The sequence below is a fragment of the Molossus molossus genome, unplaced genomic scaffold (genome assembly GCF_014108415.1).
Source record: "Molossus molossus isolate mMolMol1 unplaced genomic scaffold, mMolMol1.p scaffold_m16_p_7, whole genome shotgun sequence".
Classification (NCBI taxonomy): Eukaryota; Metazoa; Chordata; class Mammalia; order Chiroptera; family Molossidae; genus Molossus; species Molossus molossus.
In genome coordinates this window covers 96,722,580-96,739,130 of record NW_023425401.1, presented here as the reverse complement: position 1 = coordinate 96,739,130, position 16,551 = coordinate 96,722,580, and the positions used below count along the sequence as shown (strand labels likewise).

The 16,551-nt window shown below is 45.7% G+C and overlaps 1 protein-coding gene across 1 annotated transcript in view; it reads right to left on the bottom strand.

The window, feature by feature from the left end:
* EXOC4 (exocyst complex component 4) overlaps positions 1-16,551 on the bottom strand; it is a 761,664-nt gene that overhangs the window by 43,512 nt on the left and 701,601 nt on the right. Inside the window, exons 16-17 of the mRNA XM_036247077.1 lie at positions 11,924-12,102; positions 8,534-8,693 (exon numbers count right to left, since the gene is read on the bottom strand). Coding sequence (XP_036102970.1) covers positions 8,534-8,693; positions 11,924-12,102 — 339 coding nt within the window. The remainder of the gene's footprint in view (positions 1-8,533; positions 8,694-11,923; positions 12,103-16,551) is intronic.

Sequence of the window (16,551 nt, the reverse complement as noted above, 5' to 3'; positions counted from 1 at the left end):
TTAATCGAATATCCTGACGACGACGACTACGGGGCAGTGCAGGGTATATAAACAGCACGATCCGATGAGAGATTCTGGGCAAGTCACTTCTGATTTCTGTTCCCTGGGGTCTTTATTGGAAATAATAACAGGTCAGCTATGCTAATCTCGGAATCTTCCTGTTGCAGGGTCTTGCCACAAAGGGAAAAAGACAGACTCTTGTCTGTCAATAATCCCTAATTATACATGGACATTATGTAAGTACAAGTTCAGGTAACATTGAACATAATCAAAAGAAATCTTAAAGCCTCACACCTGAGTTATGTTCACGAGAAATCAAACACCAATACTGACAGGTATTTTTTTGAGAGCACTATAAGTAGTCATTGTTTTGGGGTGCATAATGGGGGATATGCAGGCCAGTAGGTATACTTACTGACTTCAATGAGCCCTAATTAAATGATCAATTAAAGATCAAATGTTGGAATATATGGAACCTAATATAAGAGCAATAAACACAGAAAAAGGAGATCAGTAGAAAGGGAAAGGTCAGAAACAGGGTAGCAAAGACAAATGAAGGTTTAATTACAGAGATGTAATGTTATTTAAATCTACTTATACAAAATCTTTAATTTTTTTTCTCAGAGATCAAGCCATATACATTTTTGCTTTATTATTAAATTGTATTAACTGGCACATTTCTTTCTACCAGGCAGCAAGAGCTATTCAACCCTATTTCCCAATCTACTCTGGCCCCTAGGAAAGTCAGGGCGCACTTGGCATCACAGCTAAATTCAAGAAGTACAACAGAATTTTGGGGGGCAGTATTATGAAAAGAGTTTGGGCAGCAGATTAATCTCTCCTACAAAATTAATCACAAATACATATAGTTAATAATCTTGAGTCAAAAATCTTGACTATTACAGGTAAAGGCTGGAAAAGGGATAGGTTACCCCAGAATTGAAAAGACAGATAAACCAATGACAGAATAAAGCTGGGGTGGCGGTAGGAAAACAAACAGAACAAAAGATGTGAAAATATTTTGGATATTTTTTTTTTTTAGTAACAAAATTGCTCTTCTAGCAGTGCAGTCAGAGAAGATTTCATTTGCTAGCGAACAGTGTTTCATGTTTTCAGCCAAGTCACCTCTGACGACTACTTCAGGGGCGGCACCCTTCTCAGGAGACCAGGGATACTCACTTGTCTGGATGACGGTGGGTGTTTCCAGTAGGTGGCAGCATGTCACTGCAAATCCCTTATCACACTAGACCCTGTTCACTCCAAGCAGGACAACCTAAAACCTTTTCCCGAGAAAGCCAAAGCAATGACCCCGGTGCTAAAGGGGTATCGAAAACAAGCCCACTAACCAGTTCCCCTGGAAGCCGTTCAACCTGCTCAGCCATGCCAGAGATCAAGGTCAAGGACAAAGCAGGGGTCCACACTGATAGATTTTGTTTCTCGGTTGGCTTTGTCACTCACTCTGTCAAAGGCACCCGAACAGTTTACTTAAAGAGGAGCTGGAGAAGTTAAGCGAAGACGCTTTAATTTTCTGGGACGCTAGATGCCATACCCATTTGTGGGGAAGGCACATTTCGGTGCTGGAAGCCCGTGGATGCGCGGCCCTCTTCCGGCGCCTGTGCTTGGGGACATTCCTTCCCTGTCCTCCTCAGGGGTTCCTTGTCCTCCTCATGCCCTTGACATGTTGGTGTTCCCAGCGGACTGTTCTCCACCTACAGTGTTTAGTTCCTCTCATGGTTTAAAAAACAACTCTGTGCTGATGACTCTGAAATATCTGTTCAGTCCAAGCGTCTAGCTTACACGTGCAGCTGTGTATTAGGAATCTCCACCTGGAAATCTCACAGGTGTCTCAGACTCATCATGTTCACTGATGATCTAGCCTCCATCAAATCTACTCCTCCCTCCTCCTACAGGCTTATCGCATGTGATGTTATGGGGACCCAGCCAGACACCCAAGTCAGACAGGCTGCGTCATCCGTGACGACTCTTTTTTCTTGACCCTTACTATTCACTCTCTCTCTAGATCCTGCCAATTTCGGCTCTTCCACGCTTCTCAAATCTGTCTCCTCCACCCCCACCAGCCCTGACCTCGTTCAAGCCTACACATCTCCCACTAACAACCACTTCTGAAGGGTCTGCAAGGCCTCCAGTCCTATGGCCCCAAATCCACTTCCCGCACAGCTGCTGAAATCATCTCTTTAGAATACAAACCTGACCATCTCCCTTTTCCATTTAGAAGCTTTTAGTCACTAACTTGATGAAGTCCAAACCTTAACTTGATCACCCAGGAGTATTCACGGAAGGCCAGACACTGTTCTAGGCTCTGGGGCTGTAGACATGAAGAGAGTTTTTGCCTAGGGAAGCTCACTTCCATCCCTGGTAGATGGGGGACTGACACACTGGTTTCAAAAGCAGCTGCTCCATTTTCTATCCCTGCCAACCCACACGAGGGTTCCGGCATCTCCACATCCTCGCCAACTCTTGTCATGTGGATTACCGCACTCTGGCGGGTGCAGTGTGGTGTCTCACTGTGGTCTGACCTGCAGTTCCTTGGAAGTGAACGACGGGAGCATCTTTTCAAGGGCATGCTGGCCGTCTGTGTGCCCCCTTCGGAGAAATGTCCATCAAACCCTAGGCCTATTTTTTAAATTGCTATAACCCCACCCCCTGCCCCCAGTAGTTTTACATTCCCAGAACAACTGAGGGGACAGTAGAGAGATGTTCGGATAACACACTCAGTTTCCCTTGTATTAACATCTTGTTAGTATGGTGCGTCTATCAAAACGAATGAACCAATATGGATACATTGTTATTCACTAAAGTTCACAGTTTATTCACATTTTCTTTGTTTTTACCTAATGTTCTTTTTCTGTTCCAGGATCCCATCCAATTACCTTACATGTAGTTGTCATGTCTTCTCAGGCCCTTTTGGGCTATGATAGCTTCTCAGACCTTCCTTGTCTTTTACGACCCTGACAATTTTGAGGAGTACTCTTGATATCCCCCTTCCTATCTGCCCCTTTGCCCCTCCCCCCAACACCAACTCAGCCAACCTTTCCAAGAGTCTGGCTCACTTTCGTTTCAGTAAATACAAACTCCATCCTGCGAATTGCTCCGAACAAGAACCTTGGAGTCACTGGTTCACTGCCAATCCTTCAGCAAATCGTCTCAGCTGTACATCTAAAATATGTCCCAATCTGACCACCTCTCACCCACTGCCACCACCTGGCTGTGCGTCACCACCATCCTGCAGGCAGATCACTGCAGTGGCTTCCTAACAGCTCCATCTGCTCCGCCCTTGCCGCAGCCTCCTCTCCCCGGCCGGCCCTTCTCAGCCCAGCAGCCAGAGTGGTTCTTCCACAGAGTAAGTGGGATGGCGACCCTCTCCTGTTCCAAACCGAGAGCTGCCTCCCTCGCTCCAAGGAAAGGCCAGCACCTCATCAGAGCGGTCTTCAGGATCTCAGCCTGGTGGAGTCAACCTGTGACCCCGCCCCACTCTGCCCCTTGCACACCACTGGGCCACACCGCCTTTCTGCTGGTCTTCAGGCGCCACGCACACTCCTCCCTCCGGGTTGTGCTCTCAGATCCCTCTCCTGGCATGCTCTCCCCAGATACCACATGGACTGCTCCCACTCTTCCTCAGCGCTGTCCTCAAACGGCACCATCTTATCAAGGAATTCCAGCCACACTCTAAAACTGCAGATCGCATTCCTGATACCCGGGTGCACCCCTCCCTTCCCCGCCAGATTTACCACAGTATATATCTTTACTCGACGTACGTACATTTTACTTATGCCTGTCTTGCCCCACAATAATGCAGCTTCCATGAGGGCAGGATCTACAGAAAATGCATGATCAATAAGTACTTGTATGGAGGGAGGGAGGGAGGGAGGGAGGGAGGGAGGGAGAAAGGAAGGAAGGAATACAAGGGTGAACTCCCCTACCACTCCCGGACCTTAGCTTTCATTTCCTTACTTTGGCAGATTGAAGAATGAGAGATACAGTCTAAGGAAAACCAAAAGAAGAAGAAAATCAAGGCGAGCTGAAACCTTGAAAGAGGAAAGCGGACACAGAGGTGATAGGAGAAAAGAGAGGCGCTGTCATGGGCGAGACAGAGGCAAAGGGGAAACGGGGAAGGGAAGCGCGAGGAGGGAAACTCCGGGATATTCTGTTTGAGGAATGGCTTCACTTAAACCATAAAGATCACAGGCCACCTTGGGGCCCATGCAGACTTCTGATACACAACTGCCCAGACTGTCCCGGTGACTCAGCCCTGCAGGAGAGTGATGGCTCAGGGCCAGACGCTCTCTGCTGAAAGGACTGAAGAGCACACTCCTAATGTCCTTCCACTTTGTAGTCGACCGCAGTCATTTTCCAGGACAAAGCTTCTTTTTGAGTCTGAAAATTAACAGTGGAACCCAAAGGGTCAGAACCATAGCAGAGATCATTACTACAGGGGACAGGGTCTCTGTAATGCTGGTGATCACAGAGGTCACCTTGATCCTTTGCTCACCCAAGATGTACCCTCCTATTACAGATTAGCTGAAGCACAGGTGTGTATCAAAAGACAGAGACAATGTAACAATCCCATGAGCAGAAGAATGAACACATAGAATTGCTCCAGAGTCCTCATTTATTTAGTACAGAGAGGGTGTTAGTTTCCACTGACCAGGAAGGCTAGGAAGTGAAAAACTGTAAGAGCCTTGCAACTTCTTGTTAAATCACTTTTCCGACACATGGCAACTGGTGATTAATTACTGCGCTGGAAGATAACATTCCCACGGAGAGGGGCCGGAAGTGCAGCTGCTGTCCCTGCCTGATTAGACACTGCTGAGCACACGGCGCCAGCCTGTTATTTCCGGCGATTTTGGCATTGCTGCTATATTTATTTTACATAGCTTCATGGAGCCCATTTCACAAAACGTGTCCCTACCAAAAACCGGAACAGAAAAAAGAGAAGACTGTAAAGTGTGTCTGTGCAGGTGGGTATGTCTGCGAGCAAGAGAAAAGGAGGGACAGAGACTAGGAGAGCAGGGATACAGGACCCCTTTCTGTGATCCCTTCTGCTTCACAAAGAAAGGCCTGCAAGGGAGATGCTTGGTTTCTTATAAGCCTGGAAGGGAACTGACCCAGGTCAGCTGGTCAAAACTTTCTGGGCCTAGCCCTGGCCGGTTTGGCTCAGCGGTTAGAGCATCGGCCTACGGACCAGAGAGTCCCGGGTTCGGGTCCCACTAAGGGCACGTATCTCGGTTGCAGTTTGGCCCGGACCCCAGTTGGGATCGTACGGGTGGCAACCACGTGATGTGTCTCTCTCTCTTCCTCCTTCTCTCTCTCTGTTCTATCTGAAGATAAATGCCAAAAAATAAAATAAAATTAAAAAATAGAAAATAAAAATAGACTTTCTGGGCCTAAAAGATAAAACTGAACTTTGTCGCCCTGGCCGGTTTGGCTCAGCGGTTGGAGCGTCGGCCTGCGGTCCAAAGAGACCCGGGTTCGGTTCCCGCTAAGGGCACGTACCTCGGTTGCAGTTTGTCCTCAGCCCTGGTTGGTCATGCGGGTGGCAGCCACTCGATGTGTCCCTTTCACGTCGATGTTTCTTTCTCTCTCTCTCTCTCTTCTCCTCTCTCTCCGTCCCACTCTATCTGAACAAAAAGTGGAAAAGTGTCCTCAGGTGAGGATTAAAAAAAAACAAAAAAAACCCTGAACTTTGTCATCATCCCAGCCCTTCACCAACACCAAGAGAAGCTTTAATTCGGTACCTACTCCTTCGTCCACTACACATGATGAGCACTTACTCTGGTCCGGGCCCCGAGAAAACAGACAGGAAAAGTCTTGGCCTTTCGGAGCTCAGTGTGGAAGGAGAGGGTCCCTGACAGGAGTGGGAGGACACACGCCCAGTGCTTGCGTTTACACTGCTCTATGTCATAATCCACCGAGCAAGAGAGTGGCAGCAGCCGCAGGCCGGTCCCCGGCTCTCACACGTCATCCTGCACCCACCTCCACGGACGCAGGCACGACTCGGTGCCATTCAGTTATTTCCCGAAGAAACGCTTCGCTGGCACTCAGCCCCCGGATGCCAACTCCAGCACTGCCCAGTCAGCATTTCATGAGTCAGGTGCCAGTTTTTCTCTGGTATGTGTTTGAGCCCCATACTGTCTGCCAAAAACTGTGTTAATTTACTTATTTCAGCTAAATAATAAAAAAAAAAAATCATTTAGAAAGGATGATTGAATTTAGGCGATGATATTCCTCGGAGAATTAGTAATGCTTCTCTCTACCCTCAGGCCTCCGTGTTCTTCTGTTCCCCTTGTCGATGTTATTATGAGGCTAATTCAATAATGAGATCATTCCCCATAAGAGCGGCCAAATAAATGCAGCGTTCAGTCACACCTGGTTTCTCTAATCTGAGCAAGGAAGGCTTTCCACCAAGTTTAGCCTAAAATAGGGAGTTTAATGAACATGAACACACACACACACACACACACACACACACACACAGAAATAAGAGGGAAGGAGGCCAGAGAGCAGAGGAACAGGGTAGCAGGGGGATGGATGAAGTGAGAGATTGGAGAAGAAAGGTTAACCATAAAGATATATGGTTATATGATTCCAAAGCAAAGTTCCCAGCATATGTCTTAATAATTGTCAGAGTAATGTAATACTTCATCATTCCTTTAAACGTCTCAAGAATTGCTTCAGATTTCCTTGAACTTCTTAAGGAATCAAAATATCAACCAAAAAAAACAGAGAAGTACTAAATATTAGGCAGGACCCTTCTGGATGATTAAAAACAAATGACTTCCTAGCCATAAAGGAGTGTGTGGAATAATTCACCCAGATATAAACTCAGCACTGAGAAGCCATAATCATCATCTGTCCTCTTCAAAACTGGTTACGCTTTCATTAAAACACCAAAGGTCTGATAATTGAGGTAAGGTATAAATGGTGTTGAGACCACATAAAGAGAGAAAAACATTAACTCTCAAATTTGAAAAGGCACATTATAAAGAAACATTAAATATGAAATCAGCAAACCTAGCAAAGAGAAAGTGATGTTTAAAAGAGGCAGCTAGGCCCTGGCCGGTTTGGCTCCACGGCTAGAGCACCGGCCCTTGGGTTCAATTCTGGTCAAAGGCATATACCTCGGTTGCGGTTCCATCCCTGGCCCTGGTCGGGGTCATGCAGGAGGCAACCAATCAATGATGTGTCTCTCTTACATCGATATTTCTCTCTTTCTCACCCCCTCCCCCGCCCCACTCTAAATGGAAAAATATCCTTGGGTGAGGATTAAAAAAAAAAAATAATAGCCCTGGCCAGTTTGGCTCAGCGGTTAGAGCATCGGCCTGCGGTCCAGAGAGACCCGGGTTCAGTTCCTGCTAAGGGCACGTACCTCGGTTGCAGTTTGTTCCCGGCCCTGATTGGTCGTGCGGGTGGCAGCCACTCGATGTGTCCCTTTCACATTGATGTTTCTCTCTCTCTCCCTCCCTCCCTCTTTCTCTCTCCCACTCTGTCTGAACAAAAAAATGGAAAAACGTCCTCGGGTGAGGATAAATAATAATAATAATAATAATAATAATAATAAAAGAGGTAGCTTCAATTACATGAAGGGAAGGGACAGCATGGACCGGGATTAGTACCCACTTCCCCCAAAGAAAACAAGAGGAGACGGGTTTCAGTTGGGACAAACCAGAGAGATGAGGAAACAGATTCATGTGAAAATACAATTAACACCTGTTACTTATAGTGAGAGAAAAAAATGGGAAAATCCAAATGCTTACATATTGGCAAATTATTAAATACATAAACTATGGTTCATTCATACCATGAAATTAACAGTAATATTTTCAGGCATTAAAAGTAACATTTTCAAGGAACAGTAATAGACATTGGAAAAACCATGTTTTCGAAGAGTGTTATGAATATGGGGAAATACAGTGAATGACGATAAAGCCACATCACATAGTTTTAACTTTGCGGCAGGAGAAACCGTGTGTCTGCAGGTACGAAGACTCTTCTGTACAGACGCAGGCACAGAAGCCTGGAGAGCATGCCCACTATCGCGGTCTCTGCAGCAAAGGTTTACGAGTAATGTTCACATTCCCTCTGTATTTTGTATTACATACATTATGAAATAAGCGTGCATTGCTTTTATAACCAGAAAAAAGTTAGTGAAGTTTTGTGGTAAAGAGAACTTCAGTTAGACAATAGGAGAAATGACCTGTCTAATGGATGTTAAGCACCCAGTAGAGTTTTATAGAATTACCTTCTCTCTGACTGAAGAACATCTACTTATTATTTTTTGCTTTTTAAAAATTGAGATATAACTGACATATATGTTAGTTTCAGTTCTACAATATAATATTTGATATATGTATCTACCACAAAATGATCATCACAATAAGTTTAATTAAAATTCATCACTGTTTTTCTTTTTAAACTAACTTTTTAAGAACCAGTAATCTACTTTTAAAAATGACTTCATAGGCAATGAGGTCTTGGCTTTGGCACCAGAACTGAGCCCAATCCCCTCTCTCACCGTGCGAAGTCCAGGTCTGCCTCCCGCGACATGGTGATGTTGGTCAAATTCTGCTGAAGGACAAAGATGTTCCTGCACATTTTCTTGATGCCAGACTCACTGATGCGCCGGAAGTACTGGGCACCGTTAATGAGGATGCAGGAGATCAGGTGGCCTAGGCCTGGGGGACCAGCACAGGGGTGGGGAGACAACAGGAGACACATTAGTGCCATCTTGCAGAAAGGGACACGCGGGATTTCTCTCTTCTAATCCTCCACCAACTTAAAGGACCAAAGAAAATGTATCTCTGATGGCTGCACCAGTGGACAGCACAGTGGCTTCAGAGTACTCATACACTGCCCTGGTACTCACAAACGGGGAGACGTTTTGCTGGCAACAAAACCTGGCAAATCCACAACTCCAGCACCACCACATACACCTGGTCACCATGCCAGGGCTTAGAGAATATGCCAGGTTTTATCAACTATTACAGTGCACAGGAGCTCTTTTACTGTACAGATATTTGGGGAGCGGAGAACACATGTAAATACAATGATGTGTTTGGCCTCCTCTTCCTCCCACAAAACAGATAGGGGTGTATGTTAGCTCCAAAGTTGACTGGGAACCGATATAAGCATAAAGAAATCAATAAGGAATTGGGCTGAGTTCCCACGAGATACCTATGGACACTTCTAGGGTCTCCCAAGTGGTGTGTTCTCATCTCCAAAGGACTGTCTTGAGGTCTATGAAACTGACCAAAGAGCAGGTCAGAACATCAACAGACTACGGGGTCCCATTCAGGGTATCCTGTGAAATTAAGTTGAGGAGCCCTGTTCAGAATAACCGAGGCACATGTCGATTACCATTTTAAAAAGCTAGATTTTAATTCTAAATACGTGGGAGAAAGTAAATTCTTTCTTCTTTTCCCTGTTCTTGGACTCTAGCAGGCTGTTTCCCCCAGAACTCGAATGCTAGTCGGACTGGTTGCAAGTCATCTGCTATGTTTATTTTCCTCTTCTGAGGTCACAGTCCCTCCACGGTGACTCTCTGTGGTTCAGATCAGAGCGCAGGGCGTGTCTCCCGGGTAATGGCTCCCCCTGTCTTTAAAATGTGTTCTCCCTCCACTGGGATGAGGTGGAAAAGGGAGAGGAGGGTGTGTTCTCTCTCGCTCCTTCGCTGCTCACCAACCTTACTTCAAGCCCACCATCTCACTTGTTTGAGCTACTATTGGAAAGTGACGTAAAAACACACATGGGTTTTACATTCAACACTAGACAACTGACTTGGGTGAAAAAGCCCCGTAGACTGAGTTTCGGCTGATACTCCTGAGCCCACAGCTCTGACACACGCAGTAGGTCCTAAGTGTGGGCCACGGAGGGGGCTGGAGGGGGACTGTTTGTAAACACTAGTAAACACCAATAAATATGTTACATAAATAAACTTATGAAGTAAATAATAACAATTAACAATAAAACCTATTAGCAGCTGGTCTGCTTTATCACCATGACCAGCAATTTCAAACAAGAGCTGTGATGACGTTCTCCCTGTCACACCAAGGAATGCTGACACCTGTCACCCCCTCTGCCACCTTGGGAAACTCAATAGTATACCTTTTGAATTTAGAAAATTATTATCACAGAGAAACAACTGGCTTTTTAAAGCCATGAAGTCTGAAACTTTCCCAGTTAAAATCCATTCCAAGTCAGAGGATTATACCTGTATTTCAAGACATGGTCTCCCAGCAAGATTACACGTGAAGAAATGCCTGTGTAAAATGAGAGGTAAACTCTGGGAATGGTCAGTGTCGGGCTTGGAAGAGACCTGATCAAGACCAACGAGGATATCCTGGCCGGTTTGGCTCAGAGGTCAGAGTGTCAGATCATGGACCAAAGAGTTGCAGGTTCGATTCCAGTCAAGGGCACGGACCTCATTTGGGGTTCGTCTCTGGCCCTGGTTGGGGTCATGCGGGAGGCAACCAGTTGATGTGTCCTTCTAACATTGATATTTCTCTCTCTCTCTCTCTCTCTCCCCCTCCTTCCCACTCTGTCTGAAGAGAAATGGAAAAAAAATAAAAATAAATCCCAGGTAAGGATTAGAAAGAAAAAAGACCAAGGAGGCAACTGTGTGGCAAGGGGGATGTGACCTCGCAGGTGGGCAGTACAGCTCCCAGCTCAGAGGTACCTCGGCTCCCAGATCACTATGCCTTTCACTCAGGCATGCTTCTGCTAACGTCTTTCAGGGATATTTCCCTGCAGAACACATCTCCAGCTTTAAGACACGATACATGAAAAAAACAAAACAAAACAAAAAAGCCCAGGATTTCTGGGTCCTCATTTGCTGGGACGTAACTGTTTCACGAAGCAATCAATGGCCAAGCATCATCACCCCCTTTCTTTGGGTTGCTACAATCCTTTAGACAACAAACCTTCTATTTTCCCTTTATTTTTTGACAATGTACCTTCTTTTTTTTTTTTTTTTTTTTTTTTATCCTCACCCGAGGATATTTTTCAATTTTTTGTACAGATAGAGTGGGAGGGAGAGAGAGGAAGGGAGAGAGAGAGAGAAACATCGACGTGAAGGGACACATCGAGTGGCTGCCACCCGCACGACCAACCAGGGCCGGGGACAAACTGCAACCGAAGTACGTGCCCTTAGCGGGAACTGAACCCGGGTCTCTCCGGACCGCAGGCCGATGCTCTAACCGCTGAGCCAAACTGGCCAGGGCGACAATGTACCTTCTTAATTGTTCTAAATAACACTGGCTTCATTTGGTGAGACACCATGGATGCTTTTAGCACCTGGGTTCATACACAAAGAAATGAAAATGAGAAAAGAGGGAATACGCTTTGAAGTCCTGAAAGGGGTCCCTGGAAGGAATTTGGCGGGAATTTACGTGGATGGCACCCCGTCTCTCCAATGCTGAGGCAAACACCTCCGATGCGCTGTCTTCCACCCCCTCCCGCCTGCCCGCGGCCTGCCCTGAGGGCATCAGCATGCAGCCCAGCAGAGACGGCTGTTGTTTTCCAACAACATCACAATGAGGGATTGTTCAGGGTTCTCTCCTCCTGCTGCGTGTTTCTTTCTCTTTCATGAGCCCCTCTTGAGTTAATTCGGGGCCCTCCTCACATTTACCCAGCTCTCAGGGGTGGCGTGTCAGGGAGGCAGCCGGGCTGCCATCTGCCTTATCTGGGATTAAATCTCCTTATCAACCAGGAGCAGATGGCAGCCATATTGTGTCTACCTAGCCATACCCGGAGACACCAGGTATTGCAGCTTTAATCAAAAAGGAAATAAAAATCCCAACAACCTTTCCCACAAGTTTTGCACTTCAATGATATAGAAAGATCAGGAAAACCTCCCCACTTTCTTCCTCCTGATCGCCCAGGGACAGGGGCAGGGACAGGGTCTGACCTTCAAATATGTACTGGAACTTGTGTTGCTGAAGGCTGGCACTCATGGCCTCTTCAATGGCACTGATGTCCTTGTTCAGCTTGACCACCAGAGGGTCATAATCCATGCTTTCCACGTTAGCAACAATGGCGTAGTTCCCCTCCTTCGCAAGAGGGATGAGATAGTGGAAACAGTGAACCCTGGAAAAGACGGAGATGGGGAGAGCGATTAGCCAGACATCTTTCTGATGAAAACAATGATCTTTTTGTGACAGTGCACCAAAATAGTCACAGAAGCAGGGGCCCTGTCAACCGTATGTACCCTTCCTCCTTTCACCAGCAAGTCGTCGTAGTTACTCCAGAGGGCAGCGACGTGATCCTAGCAAGTCAGCTCTGTGGCCTTGGCTTATTTGATGCGTACGCTGTGGTGAGAAATGGATGGGCTCTAAGGTTCTCTTCAGTGACAGGACTGGGTGCACGTGTGAAGAGCATCAGATCTTTCAACAGACACCGCTGCAGTGAACATGAGAGGCAGACGTCACCCATCCTAAATGTGTAAGCTTTACATGAGACTGCGTCGGTGTCACTTCCCAAGGCCAACCCTTAACAGCTGTGTGACTCCAGGGGAGTTATTCTGTGTCTCAGTTTCCTTATCTGTGCAATGGAATGACAGCAGAACCTAAGGAGCTACTACACAGAAAGTGTGTCGCATAGGGACTGGCACGAAGAAAGTGTCCAGTAAGTGTTGGCTGTCACCACTATTAGTATATTTATTAATGTTAATCTATTACTTAAATAAAACACAAAACATCCATGAATTTGTAAAAAAAATTGTGCTAGGCCCTGGGAATGTAAGAAGCAGTTTGTGTCCTTGAAGATTCCACAGCCCAGTGGGGCAGACCAAGAAAAAATGACCACGCCCTGGCAGGTGTGGCTCAGTTGTTGGGCATCCCGTGCACACAAAGGATGCCGGTTCGATTCCTGGTCAGGGCAGGTGCCCGGGGTTGTGGGCTTGATCCCCAGTAGGGGGCATGTAGGAGGCAGCTGACTGATGATGTTTCTCTCTCACATGGATGTTTCTCTCTCCTTCTCTCTTGCTCTCTCAAAGTAAAAAAAAAAAAAAAAGACCAAAAGAGGGCAGTGTTTCCCTAAGAAGCACACACACTGAGGGTGTCAGGAAAGGACATCATCTGAGTAGGCTGGAGGAGGAAGTGTACTTCTGTGTGGAAATGCCCGAGTCAGTTTGATTATGCACAATTCTTCATTTCTTCTTACTGAATTTATTGGGGTGACATTGGTTAATAAAAGTATATAGGTTTCAGGGATACAATTCTAGAATGCATCATCTGTATACTGTATTGTGTTTACCACTCCAAGTCAAGTCTCCCTCCATCACCATTTATCCCTCCATACCCTCTTCTACCTCCCCCACCCCCTTCCCTCGGTTCTTTTGGTAGATATCAGTAACTGCCAAAGAATTTGAGGTGGGTAAGGACTGGCTACTTTATAACCTTTGTATTAAGTTGAAATGAAAAGCATGTTTTAGTCCATATAATTCTACCAGACCCAGAGGTATTTATTTTAAAAAACAAAAAACAAAACACCATCCATAGTTCAAACAGGCCATTCTGTGAGCTCAGTGAAATCTTAGCTCTCTGTTTCGGATGCTCTGTCTGATCTTGCCACCGAAGCTCCCCGGGAGGCAGGTATGATGACATTTCGGGTCAGGATTCTGTTACCCTTATAGTTGGCATCAGGTAACAAGAAATGTTCCTAAACAACTGGCTGCAAAGCCCTGGCATTGTCCCCAGCGATGTAACCCAGGCCTGACTACTGCCTTTCTTTTTTAAGTTGGGTTTACTGAGAAATAACTTACAGACAGGAAAACTCACCCTATTTCGAGTACTGTTCTATGACTTCTGAACTGTATACAGTTGTATAAGCACCACCATAATCAAGTTATAGAAGAGTCCATCACCCCCAGAATTTCCTTGTCCCCCTTGAAGTCAACCTCTGCTCATACCCCAAGCTCTTGCAACCGCTGACCTATTCTGTCCCATACTTTCATCCCTCAGAATGTCATATAAATGGAATTGCACAGAAGGTGCCTTTGGAGTGTGGCTTCTTTCATTCTGCTGAGTGTCTGAGATGAGTCCATGTCGTTCCGTTAATGCTGAGCAGCTGCCCACGTACGAAGGGCCCGTTTCACTCTTCACCAGTTGATATCTGTGTTGCTTCAGGTTTGGGGTGATTATGAACAAAGCTGCTTCACGTACAGGTCTTTGTATAAGTTTTCATTTCTCTTGGGTAAATACCTAAAAGTGGATCGGTGGGTCATGCGGTAAGCGTATGTTTACTTTTACAAGAAACTGCCAAACTTTTCCAAAGGAGCCGCGCCATTCTCCTTCCCTACCAGCAACGTGGAGAGCTCCAGTTGCTACGTCCCCCGCCCGCACTTAGTGCTGTCGGTGTCTCAGTGTCGGCTTTACAAAGGCGTAACTGGCGTATAGAACGGTTAGGTATTTAAAGTGTTTTGATATAGGCATACTCTGTGAAAGGATTCCCCCGTCTAGTTAACTAACATCCATCTCCCCACGTATTTATTCTATTTTTTGGTGTGAACATGTAAGTTCTACTTTAGCAGCAAATTTCAATTACACAATATAGTGCTCTCAACTACAGTCATCATGTTCTACATTAGATCGCCAGACCTTATTCATCTTATAGCTGAAAGTTTGTACCCTTTTACCAACCTCTTCCTATTTCCTCCTCTTCCCCAGCCACCGCTTACTTTTCTTACCGTTCAACTTCGTTTTTAGATTCCATATATAAGCAATACCATGGCTAATTGTCTTTCTTTGTCTGGCTTGTTTCACTTAAAATAACGCCCTCAAGTATTTGTCAGTTAACAAGAAATTTCAGTCATTTCTCAAAGATATATAGTGATCCCTCATTGTGGTTTGAGTGTACATTTTCCTAACGACTGATGACATTGGGCATATTTTCATGGGCTAATTTGCTATCCATGTATCTTTGTGTTCACATCATTTGCCTACTTTTTTTAAAAAAACTAGTTGCTTGTTTTCTTACTAAGCTTTGAGAGTTCTTTATATTTTCTGGATGCAAGTCTTTTACTAGATATGCACTTTGCAAATATTTTCAGCCAGTTTTTTACTTGTCTTTTTTTTTTTTTCCCCACATGAAAGTTCTTAGTTTATTAATCCTCCCATGAAAAATCTACACATCATCACAGGTAAAGTCACAAGGAATCCTTGCTCCTTCTGTTGTCCGGTCTCCAGCTCCCTCTCTGTAGCACCGGCGCTGGCCTCTGGGGCCCCCGGCTCTTCCTTGTCTCCGTGTGTTCCTGTCGCTGTGTGCTTGAGGTCTTCCATCCTCACGCAGGCTGTGTCTTGCAAGTCCGTGTCTGGGGTCAGTTTTCTTCGTGTCATCCCAGGAATCATACAGCACGCCAAGACCAGCTGCTCTGCCACCACCCAAACGGGTTCAGAATCCAAATACAAAGATGACATGTGGTGATGTCTTAGACACTTTGGCTACCTTTTCCTGAACTTCTGTCTTAGGTGCTGCTGCCCTCCCAGGCTGAAGGACATCACTGGCCACCCGTTTCCCCCGAAGTGGTCGGCTGGCCTGAAGGTCCTGGTCGGACAGCTCCTCGGTCGCTCCTCAAGCAGCCGGGAGAAGCATCCCTTTTCTTTCCATCTTGACAGTATCTTCCAAAAAATGGTTTTAATTTTGGTGAAGTTCAATTTATCAATTATTTCTTTAATGGACAGTACTCTGGGCGTTGGATTTAAGAATCTTTGTAAGTTTTCTTCTAGAAGTTCTAAAGCTTTAGGTTTTACATTTAGATCTATAATCCATTTCAAACTAAGTTTTGTATAGTATTTGCTCTATTCTTACAACTGCTCATACAAAGGAATCCAAATATCTCGAATACCAGTTCATTTTCATGGTAGGTGACCATCTTAACAGCTGGTAAGCAACCAATGATTAATTGCACACATAAAAGCTCATTCTGACATTCATGTGCTAACTGGCAAAACATATAGTTTTGATCAAGATATCAGTAAATGGAATAGTCACAGATTCCTTTGAAAGTCACCAACCCTAGAGTAGGATTAATGACTAGGGAAACTGATTGGTACTGTGGTTGAAATTTAAACTAAGCAGCTCTTAGCTGAAAATAAAATCAAGCCACCAATGCTAAAGTATTTTTACAGTAAAGTATAACCATCATCACCCAGATAATGAGAAGACCATGGGCAAAGGCTGCGGTGTGAGCGGAGGGCAGTGTCAGGGAGGGAAGGGCGGTTCCTTTGGGTACACACAGATCACGTGACAGAGCCTGAGGCGAGCTTGGGGAGATGGCAGGGGCCAGGTCGTCAGAGGTTTCGGAAGCCACCTGACGACTGGACTACAGAAGCCAGAGGGAGCCTCGGGAGCATCTAGAAGGTGAAATGATATAATCAGATAGGAGCTTTGGCAAGATGGCCCTGGCGCAGTACAAAGGGTGGGCTGGGCGGTGGACGGAAGAAACTGGAAGTAGCGAGACTACTTAGGAAATTATTATGAATCGAAAGTGAGAGCTTATGAGATGCTGAAGTGAGTGCAGACAGGAGAGATAAACAC